Source organism: Rhincodon typus, chromosome 9 (genome assembly GCF_021869965.1).
Source record: "Rhincodon typus isolate 14 chromosome 9, sRhiTyp1.1, whole genome shotgun sequence".
Lineage (NCBI taxonomy): Eukaryota > Metazoa > Chordata > Chondrichthyes > Orectolobiformes > Rhincodontidae > Rhincodon > Rhincodon typus.
This window is the reverse complement of record NC_063340.1, coordinates 91,582,993-91,610,855: the sequence shown is the minus strand read 5'-3', so window position 1 is coordinate 91,610,855 and position 27,863 is coordinate 91,582,993. Positions and strand designations below refer to the sequence as shown.

Genomic DNA, 27,863 nt, shown 5'->3' with positions numbered 1-27,863 from the left:
TTCTGAGGAAGGGTCACCGGACCCGAAACGTTAACTCTGTTTTCTCCTTCACAGATGCTGCCAGACCTGCTGAGCTTTTACAGCAACTTTGTTTTTGTGCAAAACTTACAATTTGAAATATGAGAATATAAATACTAGCCCTACAAAATAATCTTAATACACATGCACACATACTGGCTAATGAAAAATGAAGAAACTTTCTGCACAGATAAATTTTAAAAATATATCCTTTGGCCAAATGATTGTTAATTCTTGAAGGAAATGAATAAAATATGAAAAGTTTCGGATGGTCTTCCTGACACATGTACACAGATGTCATCAGATCTATGCAGTGTCACAGGGATCTTTTCAGAAGCAATTTGTTCAAGAGACGTCAAAAGGAAGTTTCCAGGCTGAACCAATACAAAGGGCACTACTGTTTTTCGACAAGAACCTAGTAGGAATAATTCAGTTTTGATCCCATCAGTTAATGAATGATACAGAGGCTCTGAAAAATGAGATTTTTTAAAAAAAATCTCTATTGGCAAACATTTACTTTATTTTTTTTTACAAGTATGTTGCCAGGGTTGGAGGGATTGAGCCATAGGGAGAGGCTGAGTAGACTGGTGCTATTTTCCCTGGGATATCGAAAGCTGTGGGGGTGACCTTATAAAGGTTTATAAAATCATGAGGGGCATGGATAGGGAAAATAGACAAGGTCTTTTTCCTGAGGTGCGGGAGTCCAAAACTAGAGGGTATAGGTTTAAGGTGAGAGGGGAAAGATTCAAAAGGGACCTAAGGGCCAACCTTTTCACGCAGAGGGTTTTTTTTTTCTTTATTCATTAACGGTATGAGGGCATCTCTGGCTAGGCCAGCATTTATTGCCCATCCCTAATTGCCCAGAGGGCACTTAAGAGTCAACCACATTGCTGTGGGTCTGGAGTCACATGTAGGCCAGACTGGGTAAGGATGGCAGTTTCCTTCCCTAAAGGACATTGGTGAACCAGATGGGTTTTTCCAACAATCGACAATGGATTCACAATCATCATTAGATTCTTAATTCCACACATTTTTATTGAATTCAAATTCCACCATCTGCCGTAGTGGGATTCGAATTCAGGTCCCCATAACGTTATCTTGGTGTCTGGATCAACAGTCCAGTGATAATACCACGAGGTCATCGCCTCCCCTCTGGTGGTGATGCATGTATGGAATGAGCTGCTAGAGGAAACAGTGGCGGCAGGTACAATTACAACATTTAAAAGGCTTCTGGGATGGGTATATGAATAGGAAGGGTTTAGACGGATATGAGCCAAATGCTGGCAAATGGAACTAGATTTATTCAGGTTATCTAATCAGCATGGACGAGTTGGACCAAAAGGTCTGTTTCTGTGCTGTACATTTTTATAACTCTACATTGCTGCATCAGTTCTTTCAGCCTTCACTCTGGATTCTCAGAAGATTTTTTTAAAACGGGTGGAAGAGGGTAACTTCTCTCTGCAGGTTAGGTACCAACTGAGCTGCAAACAGTATCAAATAGGCACAACTCCTGACAGCAATAATCTCAGACCTATGATCCCAGTAAATAAGTCCAAGCAGTTAGCTTAAGATACGTGACTTTAACAAGTGTCCCTTTTTGTGATAGTTTAAAAGAAACCTCAGTCTTTTAAAATGAACTAATTTCCCCAAGCCTTTAAATCACAAGACTGCAAAAAAAAGGCTAATAATGTAAGCAATTTCTTAATAATGTTTAATAACTGGCTAGACAGGTGATAGGAAGAATGAAGGATGACAGGGTATGCGAATAGTAAGGATAAATGGGATAGGGTATTGCTTGTGTGGAGAATATGCACAAAATCAACACAGGCATATTGGGCTGAACAAACCACCTGTTAGAATATCTCTTTCATTTTAATTCAAAGGATTACATTACACAACTAGAAGCACAAAGAGTTCTCCAGGAGGTTGACTTTATTCCTCAATCAATATGAAAAACAGATAAACTAGTCATCTCATTGCAAACCGTTAAGACTCTGCTGTGTGCAAACTATCTGATATATTTGTCTATAAGCACTTTGTCACATTCTGGCAGAAAGAAAAGCAAACATAAATGCAAGATCTTTCTCTCTGTCTTACCCACCTCATAGAAGAAAGGATGACCTGCCATATCAAAGATGTTAACTTTAATCTCTCGATCCCTCACCTGCACTCTGAAGGGCAAAAAATAAACTAATTATACTTTTGTTCTACAATATTTATTCAAACCATATCTTCAACCACGACTTTCCAAGGAATCAAAAAAAAGCTCTTCCCAGGACTCTGTACAAATGGCACCTCCCTGCAATTCCTTCCATTTATAGCTTCTACATCTAAACCAGTCCCACTTTCCAGCACTTGGCCTATAGCCTTGAATGTTGTGACATTTCAAGTACCAATTCAGGTACTTTTTAAAAATTGTGCAGTCTTCCCAGGCAATGAATTCCAGATTCCCACCATCCTCTGAGTGAAAAAATCTTTCCTCAATTCACCCCTAAATCTCCTGCCATTCACCTTGACAGTATGTCCACTTGTTGTCGACCATTCAGCTAAGGCGAACAGCTGCTTTCTATCCACCGTGTCCATGGCCCTCATAATCTTATATACGTCTATCAGGTCGCCCCCCCTCCCAGCCTTCTCTAATCTAAAGAAAACAGTCCAAGCTTATTCAGCCTCTCTTCATAGCAAAACTGCTCTATACCAAGTAACATCCTGGAGAAATTCTTCTGCAACCCTTCAGTGCAAACACATCTTTATTATAGTGCAGTGATCAAGCTGCACACAGTACTCCAGCAGTAGCCTAACCAAAATGCTGTACAGCTCAAACATAACCGCCCTGCTCGTAAAATCTATGCCATGATTTGTAAAGTCTCATGTCCCGTATGCCTTCTTAAGCACTCTGCAAACCTATTCTGCCACCTTTAGGGATCTGTGGACAAGCACTCCAAGATCCCTCTGTCCTCTGAGCTTCCTAGAATCCTGCCATTCATTGAGTACCCCCTTGTCTTGTTATTTCTTCCAAAGCGCATCATCTCACATTTATCAGAGTTAAATTCCATTTGCTGCTGATGTACCTCTCTGATCAACACAACTATGTCCTCCTGTAACTCAAAACATTCTTCTTTACCGTCAACCACCTAGCCAACTTTTGTGTCATCTGCAAACTTACTTATCATCTCCCACCACATGCTCATTATAAGGTTTATATACATCATGAACGATAAGTGACTCAGCATCACTGGACATCAGACTCCAGTCACACATAAAGCCTTCAATCATTACCATCTGTCTCCTATCACTAAGACAATTTTGCATCCAAGTTGCCAAGTTAGCCTAGATGCCATGTGCTTTTACCTTCTTTATCAGTCTCTCATGTGGGACATTGTCAAAGGCTTCACTGAAATCCATATAAACTACATCAACTGCACTGCCCTCAGAAAAGACTACACTCATCACAAGGTTTACCATTATGGCATAAAACAGTGTTTTATGAACTGGAAGGCTGCTACCATCTTAAGAAAGATTGATTCGTTCAGAGATTTCAGCACAAATTCACCAGAATGATACCGAGAAAAGACTGCACAAATTTCACCTTGTGTTCCCTGGAGTACAGAAGGTTAAGAGGTACTCTGTTGAATGAAAATTATTAAGTACTTGTTATTGGGCAAATCCAGAGAAAGGGATGCAACGATAACATTGTCAGAAAAACAGACATATTGTTGAAGCTTCAAAACTTGCACCATTAGAACGAATGCAAGAATTTCAAATTTCAGATTATTTATATTCCATGAGAAAAAAGTATTGATTGATTAGCAAATACACACTAACTGGCTGCAATGTTGCCATGGAAAAAGCAATGAGCAAGTATCGGCTCCACAAGCTCCTGGGAAAGTAAAAGAAAGTGCAAGATTTGAACATATGTTTCAACACAGCAAAGTGATTAACTCTTAACTGCCTTCTGGTCAATCACAGATGGCAATAAATGCTAGCCTAGTTAGTGACGTCCTCATCCCATGAATGAATAAAGGCAATATTCCTTCCTTTGCAGAAAATGGAATCCTGCTTATGTATACGTGTTGGTTCTAACTTTCAAATGAGAGTTAGGTAATTCAGCAGAAGTGTCAGGAAACATTTCTTTGCACAAAGGGTAACTTTTTTTTAAGGATAGTACAGCACAAGAACAGGGTCCTTCAGCCCACCATGTCTGTGCCAAATATGATGCCATTCTAAACAACCCCATCTGCCTGCATATCTTCTGTATCCCTCTATTCCCTGTCTGCTCATGTGGCTGTCTAAATGCCTCTTAAATGTTCTTTCTGCTTCTACAACCTCCCCTGTTAGCATGTTCCAGGAACCAAACACCTTCTGTTTTAAAAAAATGTCCTTTAAACTTTCCCCCCCTCACCTTAAACCTATTCACTAATATTTGACATTTCTACCTTGGGAAAAAGACTCCAATTGTCTACCCTATCCATGCCTCCCATAATTTTATATACTTCTAAGGGGCTGCCCCTCAGCCTCCGATGCTCTAATGAAAACATTCCAAGTTGGCCAACCTTTTGTTATAACTGATACACTCCTATCCAGGTGACAACCTGGTAAACCTCTTCTGCTCTCTCTCCAAAGCCTCCAGGTCCCTCCTGTAGTGTGGCGACCAGAACTGCACATAATACTCTAAGTACAGCTGCAACATGACTTGCCAACTTTTGTACTCAATGCCCTGAATGATGAGGGCAAGCATGCCAGATGCCTTCTTTACAAACTTATCCCAATGTGTTGCCACATTTAGGGAGCTATGGACTTGCACCCCAATATCCAGCTGTATATCAATGCTCTTAAGAGTCGTGCCATTGATAGGAGACGTTTCTCTTGCATTTGACCTCAAATGCATCACCTCACACTTGTCTGGATTAAACACCATCTGCCATTTCTCCACCCAACTTTCCAACTGATCCTTAGCTTGCTGTATCCTTTGACAACCTTTCTCACTATTCACAATTCCACCAATGTTCACGTCAGCTCCAAACTTTTTTTATTACAATCCAAACCATTCACATATATTACAACCAACAGAGGCCCCAGTACTGATTCTTGTGGAACACCACTGGTCACGACCTCCAGTCAGAAAAATACTCCTCCAAAACTATCCTGTCTTCTGTGACCAAGTCAATTTGTATCTAATTTACCAATTCAGCATGGATCTCACGCAACTTAAATCTTCTCGATTAGCCCACAATGAGGGACCTTGTCAAATGCTTTAGTAAAGTCCATGTAGCCAACAAGAGAGCAACTAGAGAGAGAGTAGGTTCCCTTAAAGATCAAAGGAACCATCTTTGTGTTGAATCTAAAGAGATTGGAGGGATTTTAAATGAATATTTCCTGTCAGTTTTTACTGTGTAGAAATAATTGGAGGCTAGAGAACTCAGAGAAATAAATATTGATGTTTTAGAATCAGTTCGCATTACAGAAGAGGTAGTGCTGGAGGTCTTAGAAAATATACAGGTAGATAAATCTCGAGGATCTGATCTAGTGTATCCCATGACTTTGTGGGAAGTTAGAGAGGAAATTGCAGGGCCCCTAGCAGAAATATTTGCATCATCTATAACTATGGGTGAGGTGCCGGATGACTGGAGAGTGGCTAATGTTGTGCCAAAGTTTAAGAAGGGATGTAAGGAGAAGCCTGGGAACTATAGAGTCTGACATCAGTGGTGGGTAAGATGACGGAAGGGATTTTTTTTATGCATTTGGAGAGGCAAGGAATAATCAAGGATAATCAGCATGGTTTTGTGCGAGGGAAATCACGTCTCTTAACCATAACTGAGCTTTTTGAGGAAGCAACCAAGGAGATTGATGAGGGTAGAGTGGTAGACATTGTTTATATGGACTTCAGTAAAACCTTTTACAAGGTTCCACATGGTAGACTAATTAGTACAGTTAAATCACATGGTATTCAGGGTGAGCTTACCAATTGGATACAAATTTCCTTAACAGCAGGAGATAGACAGTAATGGTGAAGGGTTGTTTATCAGACTCGAGGCCTATGACCCCACTGGTGCTCCACAGGGATTGGTGCTGGGTCCACTTTTGTGTGGCATTATATAAATGATTTAGGTGAGAATATTGGAAGGCATGGTTAGTAAGTTTGCAGGTGACACAAAGATTGGTGGTATATTGGACAGTGAAGAAGATTATCTAAGATTACAGGGAAATCTTTATCAATTGGATCAATGGACTGAAGAGTAGCAGATGAAGTTTAATTTGGATAAATTTGAGGTATTGCATTTTGGTAAAACAAACAAGGGCAGGACTCAGACAATTAAAAGTAGGGCCTTTGGTAGTGTTGTGGAACAGAGACACAATTCTCTCTGGTACACAATACTTTGAAGGTTTCATCACATATAGACAAGGTGGTTAAGAAGGTATTTACCACGCTTGCCTTCATTGCTCAGACCTTTCAGTATAGGAGTTGGGACGCTATATTGAGGTTGTACTGGCTGCTGGTGAGGCCTCTTCTGGAATACTGTGTCCAGTTCTGGTCACCCTGTTGTAGGAAAGATATTTTAAAGCTGGAGAGTGTTCAGAAGAGATCTACCAGGATATTGCAGGAATGGAGAGTTTGAGTTATGAGGAGAGGCTGGATAGGCTGGGTCTTTTTTCGCTAGAGTGTAGGAGGTTGAGGGGTGACCTTATAGAGATTTATAAAATCATGAGGAGCACAGATAAGGTAATAGCCAAGGTCTTTTCCCCAAGATAGTAAAGTCCAAAACTAGTAAATCATTTTTGCACCCTTTCTAGTTTAAGAATAACCTTTCTATAGCAGGGCAACCAGAATTGTATGCAGTACTCCGAATGTGGCCTTGCAATGTCTTGTACAGCCGTAACATCACGCCCCAACTCCTATACTCAATGCTCTGACTGATGAAGGCAAGCATGCCAAACGCCTACTTCCCCATCCTGTCCACCTGTGATGCCACTTTCAAGGAACTATGTACCTGTACCCTAGGACTCTCTGTTCAACAACACTACCAGATCCTTCCTATTCTGAAAGAAATCCCAATGATCCAAGTATCTAAAGCTCTCTCTCCTGCACTTCTCTCTTCAGCCATGCATTCAACTGTATTATCTTTCTATTTCTGATGTCACTACCACCTGGCAGAGAGAGTTGTCCCAGGATTACAACCCTGGTGGTCTGCCTTTCAACTTTCTACCTAACTGCCTAAATTCGCTTTGCAGGGCTTCATCTCTCTTCTTGCCAATGTCGTCAATGCTAATGTGAACCATGACCTCTAGTTGATCACCCTCCCCTTTCAGAATGTCCTGAGTTCGCTCAGAGACATCTTTGATATTAGAACTAGGGAGGCAACATAATATCCTGGAGTCTAAATTGGGTCCACACAAACAACTTTTTGTGTCCTCTACACTTCGACTCTCCCTGTGTCACAGATCTGCCTGCTGCTGTTGCTTTCCTCCAAGAGGCCAATCCCCTCAACAGCATCCACAATGGTATACTTGTTTGAGAAGAGAATATCCGCAGGACACTCCTGCACTGCTTGTCAGTCCTTCCTGGCAGTCACCCATTTATCTGACAGATCCTTTGATGTGGCCACATCCCTGAAACTTCTAGCTATAAAACTTTCTGCCTCCTGTATGCTCCTCAGCAATTCCATTGCTCTAACTGATCCATGCAGTCTGAGAGGAGCTACAGATGGACACGTTTTCTGCAGACATAGTTGTCAGAAGCATTTGACTTCTCCCTGATCCCCCACATTCCATTTCTTCTGAAATCAGATTCTCTCTTGAACATACAAACATACGAATAAGGAAGAAGAGTAGCCTGCACTGCCATTCAATAACATCGTGGCTGATCTGAGTTTCATATCAACTCTACATTCCTGCATATTCCTAACCTTTCATTACCTCATCTATCTATCTCTGCCTTAAAAGTATTTAAAGGTTCTGCATCCACTAGCTTTTGAGGAAGGGAATCAAAAGACTCAAAACCATTGAGAGAAAAAACATTTCCTCATCTCTGCTTTAATTCTCCCACAAGAGGAAACATGCTTTTGACATTCATCTGATCATGTCCTCTCAGGATTTTATATGTTTCAATTAACTCACCTCTAACTCTTCTAAACTCCAGGGGATACTGGCCTAGCCTACCTAACCTTTTCTAATGACACAATCTGCTTATTCGTGTATTGATTTAATAAACCTTCTCTGAACTGTTTGCAATGCATTAATAGTTTTCATAAACATGGTGAACAGTTCTGTGAACAATACTTCAGATAAGGTCTTACTAATGCCCTGCGTAACTAAAGCGTAATCCCTCTATTCTTGCACTCAATGCTCCTCACAATAAAAAAAGCATTCTATTAGCTTTCCTGATTACTTGCTGTACCTGCATACTAATCTCCTGAAATTCATGCACTGGGATACCCACATCTCTCTGAACTTCAGAGCTCTGCAACTTCTCACCATTTAGATAAGAAGCTTTTCTTTTTTATTTTTTCTGCTAAAATGAACAATTTCACTCCAATGATACCCTGCCCGATGAGGTTACTATTAGGGAGCCTGTACACAACTCCTACAAGTGACTTCTTACCTTTATCATTCCTCATTTTTCCCCATACTGCTTCCATGTCCTGGTTTACTAAATTTAGGCCATCCCTCTCTGTTGTATTAATATCATCTTTAATTAGCAGAGTCACTCCTACACTCCTTCCTAACCTCCTGTCCTACCTAAATGTTATATATCCCTCAATATTAAGGTCCCAATCTAAGTCATCCTGCAGCTTTGTCTCAGCTAGGTGTTGCTTACTTATCTGAACAGTGTGTGCATTCAAATATAGTGCCTTAAGTTTTGTCCTTCAATTACTTTTGTAACTTTTAGTTTTTTCTGCTGATTTGCTCTTTGATTTACATTTTCTGTACTTGCCTATCATTGCCTGTTTATCATTCTCACATTAATTCCTTTCTCTGTTGCATTTTTCTCAAAATTTGGTTCACCGCAACTTATCACATTTGGGCCCTATCCCTCACTATTTAGTTCTAAACCTGCTCTACTCTCCTAGTTACACAGTTCACATAGCTTCTATCCCAGTACAATTTAGGTGTAGGCCATCTCAACAGTATAGATCCCTTCATTTTCCTCGGTATTGGTACAAGTATGCCACCAACTGGAACTTACTTCTCCCAAATCAGTCTTTCAGCCATACATTCATCTTCCTAACTTTTTCATCCTATGCCAATTTGCGCATATTTTTTCTTTATTCATGAATGGGTGTTGCTGGCTAGGCAGCATTTATTTCCCATCCCTAATAGCCCAGAGGGCAGTTCAGATTGCTGTGGATCTGGAGTCACATTGAGTCCAGACGAGGCAAGGATGGCAGTTTTTTTCCCTAAAGGGCATGAGTGAACCAGATGGGTTTTTCCAACAATCAACAATGGATTTACGGTCATCATTAGATTCTTAATTCCAGATATTTTATTGAAATCAAATTCCACCACCTGCCGTGGCAGGATTTGAAATCAGGTTCCCCAGAACGTTGTGTGGGTCTCTGGATTAACAGACCAGTGCTAATACCATTAGGCCATCACCTCCCCTGTCTCAGGTAATAATCCAGAGATTATTACTTTTGAGGTTCAGCTTCATAGTGTGGTGCCTTACTCCTCATACCAGCTAGGCACAGCCTTTTCCTAGTTCACTTCAACTATATTCTTTTTGATTCCATCTACTTGAATGGCTTACTGTACCACAATGCCATGGCAATTTAGCTAATTCCGTCCGAAAGCCCTCAATCTCATTCAAACAAGCTGAAAGAACCTCAAACCTGTTGGACAATTACACAGGCTGACATTCCTCTGCACTCCTATCCTCTGCGTCCCCTTACCTGCCTCACTTGTAATTATGCCTTGATCATTGACCATATCAGAACACCCAATCTTAAAAGGTGTGACTGCCTCCTGATACAAAGAGTCCAGACTCCACACACCCTGCTGCTTCACAGTATCTGTTGTTCAGCCTCCAGCTCATAAATTCTTCAGATGAAGCCACTTCAACTTAAAACACTTACCACAGAAATGTCTGCCCTATACTGCCATTCTAAGGGACTGCCTGGAAATGTGTGGAGGCAGGTTCTATTGAGGCATTCAAGAGGGCATTGGATTTTTTTTGGATAGTAATGATATGCAGGGATAGAAAGAAAGGACAGGAGATTGGTACTACGTAATTGAGCCAGAATAGATAATGCACCCAAAGCAGGCATGATGGGCCAAATGGCCTCCTTCTGTGCTGTAATAATTGTGATTTTGAATTAATTGTTTCGTTACATTGTTCACTTATTTATATTGCTTTTTAAGTATTATATTATCTTTACCACGAATAGGTACACTATGTTTAAGCTTAAGAAAAGACCATAAGGTATAGGAGCAGAATTACATGCCTAGGTTGGGTCTTGATCTGATGTTTGGTTTGATCTTACTGCCTCCAAATCTTCCTCTCCATTACCAGCCAATGAAATTACAGTGGTGTCATTCCTGTTTTCAACAACAAGCACTCACAGCAGACCACTCTTCCCAGTCTGCTTCACTGCAACACTGACTGCAGACCACTCTTCTTAGCCTGCTTCACCGTAACACTGAGGTTTTTGACATGCTTGCTGAGCTGGCTTGTTTTTGTTTAGACGTTTTGTCACCATGCTAGGTGACATCATCAGTGGAACCTCCGATGAAGCAATGTTATTCTACTCCACTCGGAATTTATACTGTTCAGTCCGTTATGGCGAGTACTGCCATTTCCAGTTTTGATTTATATGGGTTTATATATGGGGTCCAATTCTATATGTTTGTGGATTGAAGTATGAGTGGAGAACCATGCCTCGTGGAATTCCTGTGCGTGTCTATGTTTGGCTTGGGCTACTATGGTTACCTTGTCCCAGTTAAACTGATGGCCTTCATTGTCTGAGTGTACCGATATTAAGGACAGTTCGTCATGTCGCTAGTTGATGTTCATGTATTCTGGTGGCTAGTTTCCTTCTTGTCTGTCCGATGTAACGTTTGTGGCAGTCGATGCACGGTATTTTGTAAACCATGTTGGTTCTGGATGTTGTGGGAATGGGGTCTTTAATCCTTCTAAGTGTTTGTCGCAGATTGGCTGTGGGCTTGTGGGCCACCATGATTCCTAGTGGTCTTAAGAATCTTGTTGTCAGTTCCGATATATTCTTGATGTATGGCAGTGTGGCCAGTGTATTAGGGCATACTGTGTCCTCCTGTTGTTGTCTGTTTTGTAGGCACCTGTAGATGAAGTTGCGGGGACCTTTAAAGTGAGGATCTTGTATAAGTGTTCCTCCGCTTTCCTGAGTAGTTCCGGTGTGTTGCAGTGTGTCCTGGCCCGTTTAAATAGTGTCCTAATGCAGCTTTGTTTGTGGGCATTGGGATGGTTGCTGTGGAAGTTGAGGATTTGGTCTGTATGGGTTGCTTTTCTGTATATGGAGGTTTGGAACTCCCCATTTGTCAATCGCTCTACTTTAACATCCAGAAACGGAAGTTGATTGTTGTTTTCTTCTTCCCTTATGAATTTAATTCCTGTGAATATGCTGTTGATAAGGTGGTGAGTCTCTTCTAATTTGTTGCAGTTAATAAGGACAAATGTGTCGTCGACATACCAGACCCACAGTTTAGGTTGAATGCGGGGGAGGGTGCTGCGTTCTAGTCTTTGCATGACTGCTTCTGCGATGAGTCCTGAGATGGGTGACCCCATTGGTGTACCATTGATCTGTTTGTATATCTGTCCATTAAAGACGAAGTATGTCGTGAGGCAGAGGTCTCCAAATTTAAGTATGTTGCCCTTGCTGATGGAGTTACTGGCCTGCGTTGCTGCTTCCTCTAGTAATGTGGCCACTGTTTCTTTGGCTAGTGGGATATTGATTGATGTGAATAAAGCTGTGACATCAAAGAATACCATAATCTCGTTGTCGCTGATTTTTATGTTCTTGAGGGTATCGAGGAAATCTTGGGTTGAGTCGATAGAATTGGGTGATCCATTTACAGGTGTTTCAATCTCTGTTGTAGATCCTTGGCCAATTTGTGTGATGGTGTGCCTGGTAGGGAGACAATTGGTCTGAGACGGATGTCTGGTTTATGTACTTTAGGCAGTCCATTGAAGTGAGGGTGTTTGTGCCTTCTGGTTTCATTCTCATGAAGTCTGTCTTGGTTATCTGCCCTGCATTCATTTGTCTAATTCACTGCAACACTGACTGCAGCCCACTCTTCCAAAGCTCTCCCTCAAAAGGCTATGGGATGCAGAGTCCAAGTGGAGGTTTAAAGTTTAAGAATGTTATAATTCTATTGGCCTTAGTCACTGTTCTCTCCAACATCTGGTTCCCACGTGCAGCTGGCTCGTTGCCTAAGATTGACATGTGGCCATTTCAAAGAAACACTGCTTGTAAATGGCAGGTATTTTCTGCTCAACATATTTCTGTTATCACAGTGCCATGAACTTACTTATAACTTAGAGAGAACATCAATATAAGAAGATACAGAATTAAGGTGGGTCAATAGAGTCAGTGGACAGGGGACCAGTTTCAAAATGAGCAGTCTCCCATTTAAGGTAGAGATGAGCAGGAACATTTTCTCTCAGAAGTTGCACATGTTTGAAACTCTCTTCCTCAGAGAATAGTGTAGGTGGAAAGTTTTTACGGGATAGGTGGATAGATTCTTGTGAAATAGGGGAGTAAAAGTTGACAAGGGGTTAGTGGAAATGTGGACTGGAGATCACAATCAGATCAACCATGATCTTTTCTTTTCCTAATCATTTGTGGGATGTGGGTGTCTGGCTGGCCAGCATTTCTTGCCCATCCCCACTTGCCCTTGAGAAGGTAGTAGTGAGCTGCCTTCTTGAACCACTGCAGTCTACCTGCTGTAGGTTCACCCACAATGCCATTAGGGAGGAAATTCCAGAATTTTGACCCAGTGACAGTGAAGGAACGGTGCTATATTTCCAAGTCAGGATGGTGAGTGGCTTCAAGGTTAACTCGCATAGGGTGGTGTTCCCATATGTCTGCTGCCCTTGTCCTTCTAGATAGAAGTAGTCATGGGTTTGGAAGGTGCTGTCTGAAGATCTTTGGCGAATTTCTGCAGTGAATATTGTAGACAGTACACACTGCAGGTACTGAGCATTGGTGGTGGAGGCAGTGGATGCTTGTGGATGTAGAGCCAATCAAGCCGCCGCTTCGTCCTGGATGGTGTCAAGCTTCTTGAGTGTTGTTAGATCCAAACAAGTAGAAAGTATTCCATCACACTCCTGACTTGTGCCTTGTAGATGGTGGACAGGCTTTGGGGAGTCAGGAGGTGAGTTATTCACCGCAGTTTTCCTAGCTTTTGACCTGCTCTTATAGCCACTATGTTTATGTGATGAGTCCTGTTGAGGTTCTGGCCAATGATAACACTCAGGATGTTGATAGTGGGGGATTCAGTGATGGTAATACCATTGAATGTCAAGGAGTGGTGGGTAGGTTATCTCTTATTGGTCATGGTCTTGGCCTGGCATTTGTGTGGCACGATTTCTCACTTGCCAGCCCAGGCCTGGACATTGTCTAGATCTGGTTTCATTTGAAAACGGACTGCTTCAGTATCTGAAGAGTTGTGAATGGTGCTGAACATTGTGCAATCATTGGCAAACATCCCCACTTCTGTCCTTATGATGAAGGGAAGGTCATTGATGAAGCAGCTGAAGATGGTCAGGCCAAGGACACTACTCTGAGGAACTCCTGCAGAGATGTCCTGCGGCTGAGATTATTGACCCCCAGCAACCACAACAATCTTCCTCTCTGTCAAGTATGACTTCAACCACAGTTTGCCCCTGATACCCATTGATTCCAGTTTGCTAGGGCTCCTTGATGCCACATTTGGTCGAATGCAGCCTTGATGTCAAGACCTGTCATTCTCACCTCACCTCTGGAATTCAGTTCTGTTGCCTGTGTGTGATTAAGGTCAGGAGCTGAATGGCCCTGGTGGAACCCAAACTGAGTGTCACTGAGCAGGTTATTGCTAAGCAGGTGCTGCTTGATAGCACTGTTGATGACACCTTCCATCACTTTACTGATGATTGATAGTACACTGATGGGGCAGTAATTGGTCAGTTTGGATTTTGTCCTGCTTTTTGTGTACAGCATGTATCTGGGCAATTTTCCACATTACCAGGTAGATACCAGTGTTGTAACTGTACTGGAACAGCTTGGCTAGGGGAGCAGCAAGTTCTGGAGCACAAGTCTTCGTACTATTGCCGGAATGTTGTCAGGGCCCATAGACTTTGCAGTTTCCAGTGTCTCCAACCACTTCTTGACATTACATAGAGTGAATCGAATTGGTTGAAGACTGGTATCTGTAATGCTGGGGACCACTGGAGGAGGTCAAGCTGGATCATCCACTCGGCACTTCTGGCTGAAGATTGCTGCGAATGCTTCAGCCTTACCTTTTGCACTGATGTGCTGGGCTCTTTCATCACTGAGGTTGGGGATATTTGCGGAGCCTCCTCCTTTACGCACGGGACTGGGTATCTTATCTGACAGTGAAAAACGGTTTACTGTTTGTTTTAAATATCGACAAATGCAAACTGACCCACCGAGCTTCAAAATTGGTTTGACCAGTGCTGCCCATTCCACGAATTCAATGGTTTGATTTCACCTTCCAGCCTTCTGTGTTCTGCTTCTACTTTTGCCCATATTGCAAATGGCATTGGACAGGCCTTGCAGAATTGCTTCCTGGTTAACATGCAAAGTTGCTTTGGCTCCTCTGATGGTCCCTAGACCTTAGTGGAAAACTTCCAGGTATTTAATTAGGACTTCACTCAGGCAGCCATTTACGAATTGGAAAATATTGACCCAATCTAGGTGACTCTCTGGGAAACAATTTCGCACCATCAGGTTTGGGCCTGAGCCTTCTACTACAATCACTGATACAAACCAGCTGCCTTTCATAATACACCGGAGCAGAAGTTGTACCCTTAAGCAGAACGGCTGAGGGCCACAGTGGAGTAGGCTGGAGGCATGGAGTTGAGCAGAACGGCCAGCAGACTAGATGCTCAGAGCTGAGCGGGGACAGCAGCGGGCTGGAGGCCTGAATGGAGCGGGGATGGCCAGCATGCCCAGAATGGGGACAGTTGATTGACTGGGAGCCAGTATAGGCAGTCAGAACCTTGCGAGCCTGCTCACGTCATGTCTGGATGTCCCCTGAATTGATCAATTGCAGGCCCTTTACAGAAAGACTGTAATATTGATCTTCTTAAGTTTATTTCTTATTTTTCTAACTTATACTATGAATAACTGTCAGGTAATGTAACGTTTTTTCTTTATTTCTCTATTTTGTATCTAAGATTTGTAGCTAGGTACTGTGTACCTAAGTTGGTGCTGTGTGCGGCGACATTGTGTACTTTTCACTGTACTCCTGTGCTTCTGTACTTGATTGCACATGATAATAAACCTAATTCTAATTCTCAACTTAATCTGCAAAGGTTGTCAGTATAGGTTCACAGCCTAGCTGAAATCTTGCACAAATTAAAGGGCTAGTGTCCAAGTGAATTCTGTTAAAAACTGGTCCCGCAATCACTGACGTGGCCGCCCCGGTATCGTCTTCCATTTGAACCAGCTGGCCATTTAACCAGATGTTTATCTTGCTTGGTTCTGATTTAGATGTTGGAAGCAATTTAAATGTTCCAAACCAGATGCAGGTGGAATTTCGAGAGTATGAACTCTACTGGATATGCTCCCGGATACCGTGCTATGAGTTTTGTTGCGCTATTTAAGTCTGGTAGAACTCTGTTGCTATTCCAAATCTGCAAAATGACAACAATTACAATGTCTTTTAGGGCAGGATCCTGAAGAAAATTCTAACTATTTGGCAAAGACTTGGCTTTGTTTTGGGGTTTTACTATAGCCAAGCCAACCTAGAGTTACTCTCATCAGGAAAATTCCTGAGCAAGGCTGTGCAGCTGCACTCAAGTGGTGTTCCCCAAGCTCAGGCAGACTTGTGAGGGTGTCCACTTCCATTGGAATACCTCACAAATCAAGTGCTCCACTTATTGCATTTTTCAATGATAAAACCAGCTGTTACGCCAGTTTGAAGTCCAGTTGAGCTTCAGCCAGTAGGTATTTTTGCATAGTCACATATTAATCACGCTTACTAGATGGTCTCTAAGCATTTCATCAAGGGTTAAACCAAATTTACACGCTTCTGCCAGTCGTCTTAACCTAGTCAAAACCCCGATATGATTCCCCTTGATCTTGAATGACCAAGTAAAAGTGATAGTGTCTCAGGATTAGAGGAGGTGTGGGGTCGTAATATTCCCTAACTATGTCAATCAATTCTTGAAAGGTTTTAGACTCTGGTGCCTCAGGAAAAGTCAGACTCCTAATGACAGAAAAAGCAGCTGCTCAACAGGCTGCCAGGAGGATTCTCATTTTATTCTGTCTGCCACAATGTCATTGCCCAGAAAAAAAATGCGTTCTTTCTACACACTGGGCTATGTCCTCAATGGCAGGATCAAACGAGTCAAGCTTCCCAAACAGAGGCACAATGTAAGAAAATTCTTAATACCAAATTCAAAATGACAGTTGCACGCGAGTTTCTTCAGGACTGTACTTTACTCTTGTTGTCACTGAACTAACTTCATTGGCCAGGATTCCATTACTAATCACCTGTCATTCACAAATAATTCACCTTTGACAACAGTACTGCCTCTTGCTGAGTCAGACATTTCGGGTCCCAATATCTTTGACACTGTGTCTCCACTATGGCAGGGCTACATTTACATTGATCAGATAAAGCAATGGCCCATTCAGCAGTTGTCAGCTGCTGTTATGGTGCACATGACTTTAAAGCATCTCTGATCCCTCACTCTGACGATGACATAGTCAAACAGCTGCCAGTATTTGGAGCATGGGTGCTGCCATGTTGTCTTTGTCTCTTTGGTAGAATAAAAGATGTGTCACAAGAAGTTCAACATCGAAGCATTCAAAGACCTGGAGAAAACAGGCTCATTCAACCAAGTCTTATCCACAAACCTAGCAACCCTCCACGACACCAAATCGCAGAATCCCAACAGCCTTTGATCTGCCCTCAAGACCATCATCATCAATGCCACTAAAACACAGTCAGTCACTCAATCAGGAAACACCAAGACCAGCTTGAGGAGAATGATCAGGAGATCCAAGAATTGAGGTGGAGGAAGAGAAGGGTAAAACTCTAAAAAGTATAACGGCCAATGGGAAACAAAGTAGCAGGTTAACATCTGTGCAGGTGGATTCAACTGCATGGAAAAGTATGAAAAAAAAATGAAAAGAAAGGAGAACTCAGGAGAGTTTATTAAAATCTCCAGAACACAAAATAGGGCAGAGTGTTTGGAAAAGGTTAGGAATCAAACTTCAAGCATATCGGATAAAAGGAATGACAATGAGAAATGGGACAATAAATACAGGACGGGAGGTGTTGTATTTGAATGCATGCAGTATAAGGAATAAGATAAATGAGCTTGTGGCGCAGATTGAAATTGGCAGGTATGATATGGTTGGCACCACAGAGACATGGCTGCAAGGGCTTCAGGACTGGGAGCTAAGTATCTAAGGATATAAATCCCATCGAAAAGACAGGTAGGTGAGCAGAGGGAATGAGGTTGTCTTATTAGAAGAAATGAAATTAAATCGATAGCAAGAAACGACGTAAGGTCAGATGATGTAGAATCTACGTGGGTAGAGTTGAGGAACCGCAAAGTTAAAAAAACCATAATGGGATTTTTGTACAAGCCTCCAAGCATAGTCAGGATGTGGGGCACAAGATACACCAGGAGATAAAAAAGGCATGTAAGAAAGGCAAATTTACAGTGATCATGGAGAATTTGAATATGCACGTGGACTGGGAAAATCAGGTTGGTGGTGGATTGCAAGAAAAGGAATTTATGGAATGTCTACGAAATGGCGTTTTGGAGCAGCTTGTGGTGGAGCACACTAGGAACAGGCAATACTGGATTTAGCGTTGGGCAATGAGGCAGACTTGGTAAGGGAGCTGAAGGTGAAGGAACCCTTAAGGGGCAATGACCATAATATGATAGAATTTACTCTACAATTTGAGAGGGAGAAACTGGAATCAGATTTAACAGTACTACAGTTGAATAAAGGCAATTACAAAGGCATGAGGGAGCAGCTGGCCAGAATTGACTGGGAAAAGAGCCTCGTAGGAAAAACAGTGTAACAGCAATGGCAGGAGTTTCTGGAAGTAATTCAGGAGACACAGCAAAAATTCATCCCTAGGAAGAAGAAGCATACTAAGGGGAGGGCAAGGCAAACATGGCTGACAAGGAAGTCAGGGACAGCAAAAGAGAAAGCATATAATGCGGCGTAGGGCAGTGGGAAGCCAGGGGATTGGGAAGCCTAAACACCAACAAAGGACAACTAAAAAAGAAATAAGGAGTGAGAAGATTAAGTATGAGAATAAGCTAGCCAGTAATATAAAAGAAGATTGAAAGAGTTTCTTTAGATATATTAAGGGCAAAAAGAGAGGCATTGGGCCACTGGAAAATGACGCTGGAGAAATTGTAATGGGGAGAAAAGAAATGGCAGAGGAACTGAACAAGTACATTGCATCAGTCTTCATGGTGGAAGACACAGGTAACATCCTAAAAGTTCTATAGTCAGGGCGCAGAGGTGAATATGATGGCCATCACCAAGGACAAGCTGCAAGAAAACCTGACAGGTCTAAAGGTGGATAAACTCCCAGGACCAGATGGACTACACCCCAGAGTGCTGAAGAAGATAATTGAAGAAATAGTGGAGGTGTTAGTGGTGATCTTTCAGGAATCAATGGATTCAGGGAGGGTCCCAGAGGACTGGAAAATCACTAATGTAACCTCTCTGTTTAAGGGGGGACCAAGGCAAAGACAAGAAATTACAGGCTGATTAGCCTGACCTCAGTCATTGGTAAGATTTTGGAGTCCACTGTGAATATGGAGTCCATTTCTGAATACTTGGAAGCGCATAGTAAAATAAGGCAAAGTCAGCATGGCTTCATCAAGGGGAGGTCATGCCTGACAAATCTGTTGGAATTCTTTGAGGAGGTAATGAGCAGGTTAGACAAAAGAGAGCCAATGGATGTCATCTACCTGGACTTCCAGAAGGCCTTGGACAAGGTGCTGCACAGGAGGCTGCTGAGTAAGGTAAGAGCCCATGGTGTTACAGGCAAGAATAGCATGGATAGAAGATTGGTTGTCTGGCAGAAAGCAGAGATTGGGGATAAAAGGGTCCTTCTCAGCATGATAGTCAGTGACTACTGGTGTTCTGCAAGGGTTAGTGTTGGCACCACAACTTTTCACGTTAGACATTAATGATTTAGATGAAGGAACTGAGAGCATTCTGGCTAAGTTTGCAGATGGTATAAATATAGGTTGAGGGACAGGTAGCATTGAGGAGGCAGGGAGGTTGCAGAAGAACTTAAACAGTTTAGGGGAATGGACAAAGAAGTGGCAGATGGAATACGACGTGGGAAAGTGTGAGGTAGTACTTTGGTAGGAACAATAGAGGCATAGACTATTTTCTGAATGGGGAGAAAAATTCAGAAATCTGAAGTGCAAATGGACTTGGAAGTCATAGTCCAGGATTTTCTTAAGGTTAACTTGCGGTTGAGTCGGTAGTTAGGAAGGCAAATGAAATGTTGGGATTTATTTTGAGAGGGCTCGATTATAAAAGCAGGGATGTACTTCTGAGGCTCTAGAAGGCTCTGGTCAGGCCATATTTGGAGTACTGTGCGCAGTTTTGGGCCCCAAATCTCAGGAAGGATTTACTGGCTCTGAAGCTGGTCCAGAGAAAGTTCACGAGAATGATCCCAGGAATGTAAGGCTTAACATATGAGGAATGTTTGAGGACTCTGGGTCTATACTCGTTGGAATTTAGAAGGATAAGGGGGGATCTAATTACAACTTAGAATACTGAAAGGCCTGGACAGAGTGGACGTTGAGAAGATGTTTCCATTAGCAGGAGAGGCTAGGACCCGAGGGCACAGCTTTAGAGTAAAGGGAAGACCCTTTAGAATGGAGATAAGGAGAAACTTCCTCAGCCAGAGACTGGTGAATCTTTGGAACTCACTGCCACAGAAGACTGTGGAGGCCAAGTCATTGAGTATGTTTAAGACAAAGATAGATAGGTTCTTGATTGTTAAGGGGATAAAAGGTTATTGGGAGAAGGTGGGAGAAAGGGGGTGAGAAACTTATCAGCCATGACTGAATGGCAGAGCAGACTCAAAGGGCCGAATGGGCTAATTTGAGCTCCTATGTCTTTTGGTCTTATGATCGAACTGTTAAGCCAGAAGCACATGGCATTTCTGAGTGTAAAACAACAACTGCACTCAGAAGAGAAAAGGCAGGCCTACAGGTGTCTCAAGGCAGAGGTCCAAAAACAGACCAGCGACATAAAGAACAGGTGGTCAGTGGAGAACGCACTGGAGGCCCAATGAATGGCTGGCAAAATGATGTGCATGGTTTCTTCTGTGCTGTCAAGACCACTTATGGACCAAAAACTCAAGGCCCCACCCCATTTCTGGCCAACGACAGAGTGACTCTTATCAAAGACAAAGATGCCAACAAAATAACCCTGGGGGGAAGCACTTTAGAGACCTCCTCAACCAGGGCTCTATCATTTATCCAAGCATCTTTGACCACATCCTAAAGCATACTACACACCACAAACTCAGCAATACCCCTGCCCTGCACAAAGTAGGGAAGACTGTCTGAGATAACAAGGTGTAGAGCTGGATGAACACAGCAGGCCAAGCAGCATCATAGGAGCAGGAAGGCTGACGTTTCGGGCCTAGACCCTTCATCAGAAAAGGGGGAGGGGAAGGGGCTTTTGAAATAAATAGGGAGAGAGGGGGAGGCGGATAGAAGATGGATAGAGGAGAAGATAGGTGGAGAGGAAACAGACAGGTCGAAGAGGCGGGGATGGAGCCAGTAAAGGAGAGTGTAGGTGGGGAGGTAGGGAGGAGATAGGTCAGTCCAGGGAGGACGGACAGGTCAAGGGGACAGGATGAGGTTAGTAGGTAGGAAATGGGGGTGCGGCTTGAGGTGGGAGGAGGGGATAGGTGGGAGGAAGAACAGGTTAGGGAGGCGGGGACGAGCTGGGCTGGTTTTGGGATGCAGTAGGGGAAGGGGAGATTTTGAAGCTTGTGAAATGCACATTGATACCATTGGGCTGCAGGGTTCCCAAGCGGCATACGAGTTGCTGTTCCTGCAACCTTCGGGTGGCATCGTTGTGGCACTGCAGGAGGCCCAGGATGGACATGCCGTCTGAGGAATGGGAGGGGGAGTTGAAATGGTTCGCGACTGGGAGGTGCAGTTGTTTGCCAGGTTAAGAACAACAAGGCTACTGGATCAGACGGTATCCCCACTGAGGCATCGAAGCATGGAGGCAAAGTGCTCCTGCTACAGCTATATGCCCTTGTCTGCCTTATCTGGAAGGAGAGCTCTGAGAAGCCACAGTTGTAAGCATTTTCAAAAACGGGAACAGGTCCAATTGTGGTAACTTTGGGGAATCTCCCTGCTGAAAAGTCATCACCAAGATCCTCCTCAACCATCTTCTCCCCATGGCTGTGAAACTCCTCCCAGAGTCACAGAGTGGCTTTCGACCATGGAGGAGTGCAACCATGCAACAGCTGGAGAAATGCAGAGAAAAGAACCTATCCCTGTACATGACCTTCTTTTACTTCACAAAGGCCTTTGACACCGTCAATCAGGAAGCATTACGGCTGCACCATGAAATTTGTCACAATCCTCACCTGCTCCACAACGACTTGAAAGAGGTTATAATGACGTCGCTCCACCACTGACCCATTTCCTGTTCGGACCGGTGTCTGCATCATCGCCCCTCCAACACTGTTCTTGATCTATCTTGCTACAATGCTTCACACCACCACTGACAAGCTCCCCGCTAGAGTGGAGCTAACTTACAGAACCAGTGGGAAATTATTCAATCTCTGCTGTCTACAAGTCAAAACCAAAGTCACCCCAACCAGTGTCATCTAGCTGCAGTACACAGATGATGCTTGCGTACGTGCAATCTCAGACGATGTACTCCAGACCATCGTCAGCACCATGACTGAGACATATTACTGAGAGCATGGATCTCACCGTGAACACCCACAAGATGAAGTTCCTCCAACAACCTGGCCTGGCATTGTGGAGCGAAGTTCCAATCATCAAGGTCCACAGGCAGGCCTCAGAGAACATTGACCACTTCCAATACCTCAGGAGTGTCCTGTTGGCCAAAGCAGCTATTGATGAAGAGATCCACCACTGCCTTCAGTATGCTAGCACAGCTTTTGGCCACCTGAAGAAAAGGGTGCTCAAGGACAACATCAGAGCCGACACCGAGTTCATGGTTTGTAGAGCTGTGTTCGTTCCCACCCTCATATATGGCTCTGAGAAATGGACTGTCTACAGCTGACATCTCAAGGCGCTGGAGCAGTACCACCGTCACTTACGCAAGATCCTGCGAATCCACTGGGAAGAAAGACACATCAACATCAGCATTCTCAACCAGAACAACATCCCCAGCATTGAGACACTGACCACCCTCCATCAGCTATGATGGGTTGGACACGTCATCTGCATGACCGACATGAGACTCCCCAAGCAGTGCTCTACTCCCAGCTTCGAAACCGCAGGCATGCCCCAGGTGGACAGAGGAAACGCTTCAGCAATACCCTCAAGGCCTCACTGGCGAAGTGCAGCATTCCCACAGGCACCTGGGAATCACTGGCCCAAGACAGTCCAAACTGGAGGAGGAGTATCCTGGAAGGTGATGAGCATCTCGAGACTTGCCATTGGGAAAAAAAAGCAGCGAAAACAGCGTAAGGATCATGGTGCCACCCATTCCCATGTACCCCTTTTGACCCAAGCGTAACAGAGCCTGTGAAGCCGCACTGGTCTGCACAACCACCTACGGACTCACTCTGTGAGTGAAAGAGAGTCATTCTCATCTGCGAAGGACCACCAATGAGAGACAGAAGGGTAGTGAATCAGAGGATGGCTGAGAGTCATCACAACAGAATTCTGGGAGACATCACTCCAGTCATCATGACTGTTCAACAGGTCAGAGAGAACCTGGTATCATGGTGTGGTTAAACCTGTAACACTACACTGGTGTTTCCCAACCTCTCTCCTCCTTTGTCTGTGAGGAGAACGACTGGCAAGGTAAGGGTGTACAAGGGAGCAGCCATTAAGAGAGTGGGACAAAAACAAAATTGCTGGAAAAGCTCAGCAGGTCTGGCAGCATCTTTGAAGGAAAAAACAGAGTTAACGTTTCGGGTCCAGTGACCCTTCCTCAGAACACATCCTGTGTTCTGAAGAAGGGTCACCGGGCCTGAAACATTAACTCTTCCTTCACAGATGATGTCAGACCTGCTCAGCTTTTCCAGCAATTTTGTTGTTCCTGATTTACAGCATCCGCAGTTCTTTCGTTTTTATTAAGAGAGTGGGCCAGTGTTAGAGTGTACTGAGGTGTTTGCTCACGAGGTTTCAGCATGAGGAGACTGAGCAAGGGTACTGCTAAGAGCAGGTAATGGTTCTTTAACTCTGTTCGAGCAAGTAAGGGCTCTTTAACTTTACTTTCTTTCTGTCCAGACTGAAGGCAGTACAAGAAGACAGAGGGTGGTGGTTGATGGGAAATGTTCAACCTGGAGTTCAGTTACTAGTGGTGTACCTCAAGGATCTGTTTTGGGGCCACTGCTGTTTGTCATTTTTATAAATGACCTGGATGAGGGCGTAGAAGGATGGGTTAGTAAATTTGCGGATGACACCAAAGTCGGTGGAGTTGTGGATAGTGCAGAAGGATGTTGCAGGTTACAGAGGGACATAGATAAGCTGCAGAGCTGGGCTGAGAGGTGGCAAATGGAGTTTAATGCGGAAAACTTTGGAAGGAGTAACAGGAAGAGAGAGTACTGGGCTAATGGTAAGATTCTTGGTAGTGTGGATGAGCAGAGAGATCTCAGTGTCCATGTGCATAGATCCCTGAAAGTTGCCACCCAGGTTGATAGCGTTGTTAAGAAGGCATACGGTGTGTTAGGTTTTATTGGTAGAGGGATTGAGTTTCGGAGCCATGAGGTCGTGTTGCAGCTGTACAAAACTCTGGTGCGGCCACATTTGGAGTATTGCGTACAGTTCTGGTCACCGCATTATAGGAAGGATGTGGAAGCATTGGAAAGGGTGCAGAGGAGATTTACCAGGATGTTGCCTGGTATGGAGGGAAGGTCTTATGAGGAAAGGCTGAGGGACTTGAGGCTGTTTTCGTTAGAGAGAAGAAGGTTAAGAGGTGACTTAATAGAGACATACAAGATGATCAGAGGATTAGATAGGGTGCACAGTGGGAGCCTTCTTCCTCGGATGGTGATGGCTAGCACGAGGGGACATAGCTTTAAATTGAGGGGTGATAGATATAGGACAGATATCAGAGGTAGGTTCTTTACTCAGAGAGTAGTAAGGGCGTGGAATGCCCTGCCTGCAAAAATAGTAGACTCGCCCACTTTAAGGGCATTTAAATGGTCATTGGATAAACATATGGATGATAATGGAATAGTTTAGGTTAGATGGGCTTCAGATTGGTTTCACAGGTCGGCGCAACATCGAGGGCCGAAGGGCCTGTACTGCGCTGTAATGTTCTATGTCCTATGTTCTATGGCAGTTAGGGCAGTAGCATGCTCCTCTTGCAGGATGCAGGAGATCAGGTAGACTTCCAGTTTCCCTGGTGGATACACCTGTGAGAAGTGCACCCAGCTGCAACTCAGATCAGACCGTGTTTGGGAACTGGAGCTGGATGCAGTCAGGATTATCCAGAGTGCAAAGAACATCATTGATAAGAGCTATAGTGAAGTGGTCAATCCTAAGGTGCTGGCTGCAAGTAGCTGGGTAACCACCTGAAGAGGTAAGGGGGAGAAGGCAGATAGTGCAGGGTTCCCCTGTGGCCATTCCCATCAACAACAGGTATACCACTTGTGGTACTGTTGGTGGATGAGCTTTCAGGGGCTAGCAGCAGCAGTCAGGTCAGTGACACTGTGACCGGCTTTGAGGCTCAGAGGGAAAGAGTGCAGTCAGACAGAGCGATACCGATAGGTGGCTCAATTGTGAGGGGGACAGACAGGAGATTATGTGGCTGCAGAAGAGACAGCAGGGTGGTGTGTTGTCTCTGGGGTACCAGGGTCAAGGATGTCTTTAAGCAGTTGCAGAACATTCTGAAGGGGGAGGGTGAACAGCCAGATGTCATTCTGCACATCGGTACAAATGACATAGTTAGACAAAGAGATGGGGTCCTACGAAATGAGTAGAGGGAGTTAGGTAAGAAGTTAAAAAGCAGGACCTCAAGGGTAACGATCTCCCAGTGCTACGCGCCAGTGAGGGTAGAAATAGAAAGATAGGCCAGATGAATGTACGGCTGAGGAGCTGGTGTAGGAGGCAGAGTTTTCAGTTCTTGGATCACTGAGATCTCATCTGGGCTAGAGGTGATCCGTACAAGAGGGACGGATTACACTTGAACCGGAGGAGGTCCAATATCCTTGCGGGGAGATTGGCTAGCGTAATCCAGGAGGGTTTAAAATAGTTTGGCAGTGGGGTGGGACTCTGAATAAGAGAGGTGTAATCGAGAAGTCAGGGGAAATACATTAGCCATTGAGAGCAAGTTTACTACTCAGGATAGCCAGGGGCACAGTAAAGGGAGACAAAAGACTCCTGGTTTAAAGTGCATTTATTTCAACGCACAAAATCTGACTGGTAAGGCAGATGAGCTCAGAGCATGGACTGGCTCTGGGGCTGGGATATTATAGCCATAACAGAAACATGGCTGAGAGAAGGGCAGGACTGGCAGCTCAATGTTCCAGGATACAGAAGTTACCAACATGACAGAAGTACAAGTAAGTGAGGAGGGGGAGTTGCCCTTTTGATAAGGGAGGACACAACAACAGTGCTTAGAGAGAATATTCTTAAGGCCATATGGTTAGAAGCTAGAAATAAGAAGGGGATAGTCATTCTGTTGGGACTGTATTATAGACCCCCAAATAGCCAGCGGGGTACTAGAGAGCAGATATGTTGAGAGATTGCAGATACCTGTAGGAAAAATAGAGCAGTACTGGTTGGAGATTTTAATTTCCCCTGTATTGACTGGGCCATCCAGAGTGAAAAAGGCCCGAATGGGGTGGAATTTGTCAAATGTGTAGAAGGCCCACTCAGTAGGGCGCAACACTGGACCTCCTCTTAGGAAACAAGGTCGGGCAAGTGACTGAAGTGTCAGTCGGAGAGCACTTTGAGTCCAGCAATCATAACTCTTAGTTTTAACATAGTTATGGAAACAGATAGGACACATCCACAGGTTAAGGTGCTGAACTGCAGCAGGTCCAGTTTTGGAGACATAGGCAGGATCTAGCAGAGGTCAATTAGGTGAGCCTGTTTGAAGGAACAGGAAAAGCTGGCAAATGGGAGACTTTTAGAAGTGTGATATCAAGAGTCCAGGAACAGTATGTCCCTGTTAGGGTGAATGGAAAAGCTGGCAGGTTTAGGGATCTCTGGCTGATGACAGATATTGAGGCTCTGGTCAGGAAAAAGAAGAAGGAATACATTGGGTTTAAGCTACCAGTCTCAAGTGAATCTCTATATGACGATAAAAAGTATAGGAGCACACTTAATAGGGAAATCAGAAGAGTAAAAAGAGGTATGAGATGGATCTGACAGATATGGTTAAAGATAATCCCAAGGTTCCATAGCTTTATTAAGAATAAAAGGATAGCTAGGGAGAGAATAGGTCCCCTTAAAGATCAGTATGGTCATCTATTTGTTGAGCCACAGGAGGTGGCGATGATTTTTAATGAATATTTCTCTTTACAGAGGAGAGAATCATGGATGCTAAGGAAATATGGGAAACCAGTGGGAATGTTTTCGACTGCATACATATTACGAGAGAGGAGGTGTTTGCAGCCTTAGATCGCATTAAGGTGGATAAATCCCCTGGGCCTGACCAAGTCCATCCTTGCACGTTGTGGGAAGCTGGGGAAAAATTGCAGGCACCTTTGCAGAGACTTTTGCTTCATTTTTAGCCACCGGTGAAGTTGCAGAAGACTGGAGGGTGGCTAATGTTGTTTCATTGTTTAAGAAAGGTAGCAAAGACAAGCCAGGGAATTACAGGCCAGTGAGCCTGACATCAGTGGTAGGAGAAGTTACTGGAAAGGATACTGAGGGACAGGATCAACCAATATTTGGATGGTCAAGGTCTGATTAGGGATAGTTAGCATGGATTTATGCACGGGAAGTAATGTCTGACAAATCTTTTAGAGTTTTCTGAAGAGGTAACCAAGAGGATGGATGAGGGTAAGTCAGTGGATGTTGTCTATATGGACTTTAGTAAGGCCTTTGACAAGGTCCCACATGGCAGGCTAGTCATGAAGATTAGGTCGCATGGGATCCAGGGACAGCTAGCTAATTGGATTCAAAATTAGCTCGATTGTAGGAAGGAGAGAGTGATGGTTGAAGGTTGTTTCTCAGACTGAAGGCCTGTAACTAGTGGTGTGCCACAGGGATTGGTGCTGGGACCTTTGGTATTTACATAAATGGCCTGGATGTGAATGTACAAGGCATAATTAGTAAGTTTGTGGGTGTTACAAAATTAGAAGGTATCATTGATAGCGAGGAAGGTTATCAAAAATTACAGAGGAATCTTGATCAGATGGGGAAGTGGGTTGAGAATTGGCAAATGCAATTCAATACAGATAGGTGTTTATACAGATTTGTTGCACTTTGGAAAGTCAAAACAAGGTAGGACTTATACAGTAAATGG

The 27,863-nt window shown here is 43.8% G+C and overlaps 1 protein-coding gene across 4 annotated transcripts in view; it reads right to left on the bottom strand.

Moving 5' to 3' along the window:
* The window catches only part of dnajc27 (DnaJ (Hsp40) homolog, subfamily C, member 27), a 50,266-nt gene that overhangs the window by 14,871 nt on the left and 7,532 nt on the right, over positions 1 to 27,863 (bottom strand). For 3 of the 4 annotated variants that reach the window (XM_048601053.1, XM_048601054.1, XM_048601052.1), the window contains exon 3: positions 2,120 to 2,189. In XM_048601053.1, the coding sequence (XP_048457010.1) occupies positions 2,120 to 2,189 (70 nt within the window). The remainder of the gene's footprint in view (positions 1 to 2,119; positions 2,190 to 27,863) is intronic. The other variant, XM_048601055.1, reaches the window with a different exon arrangement.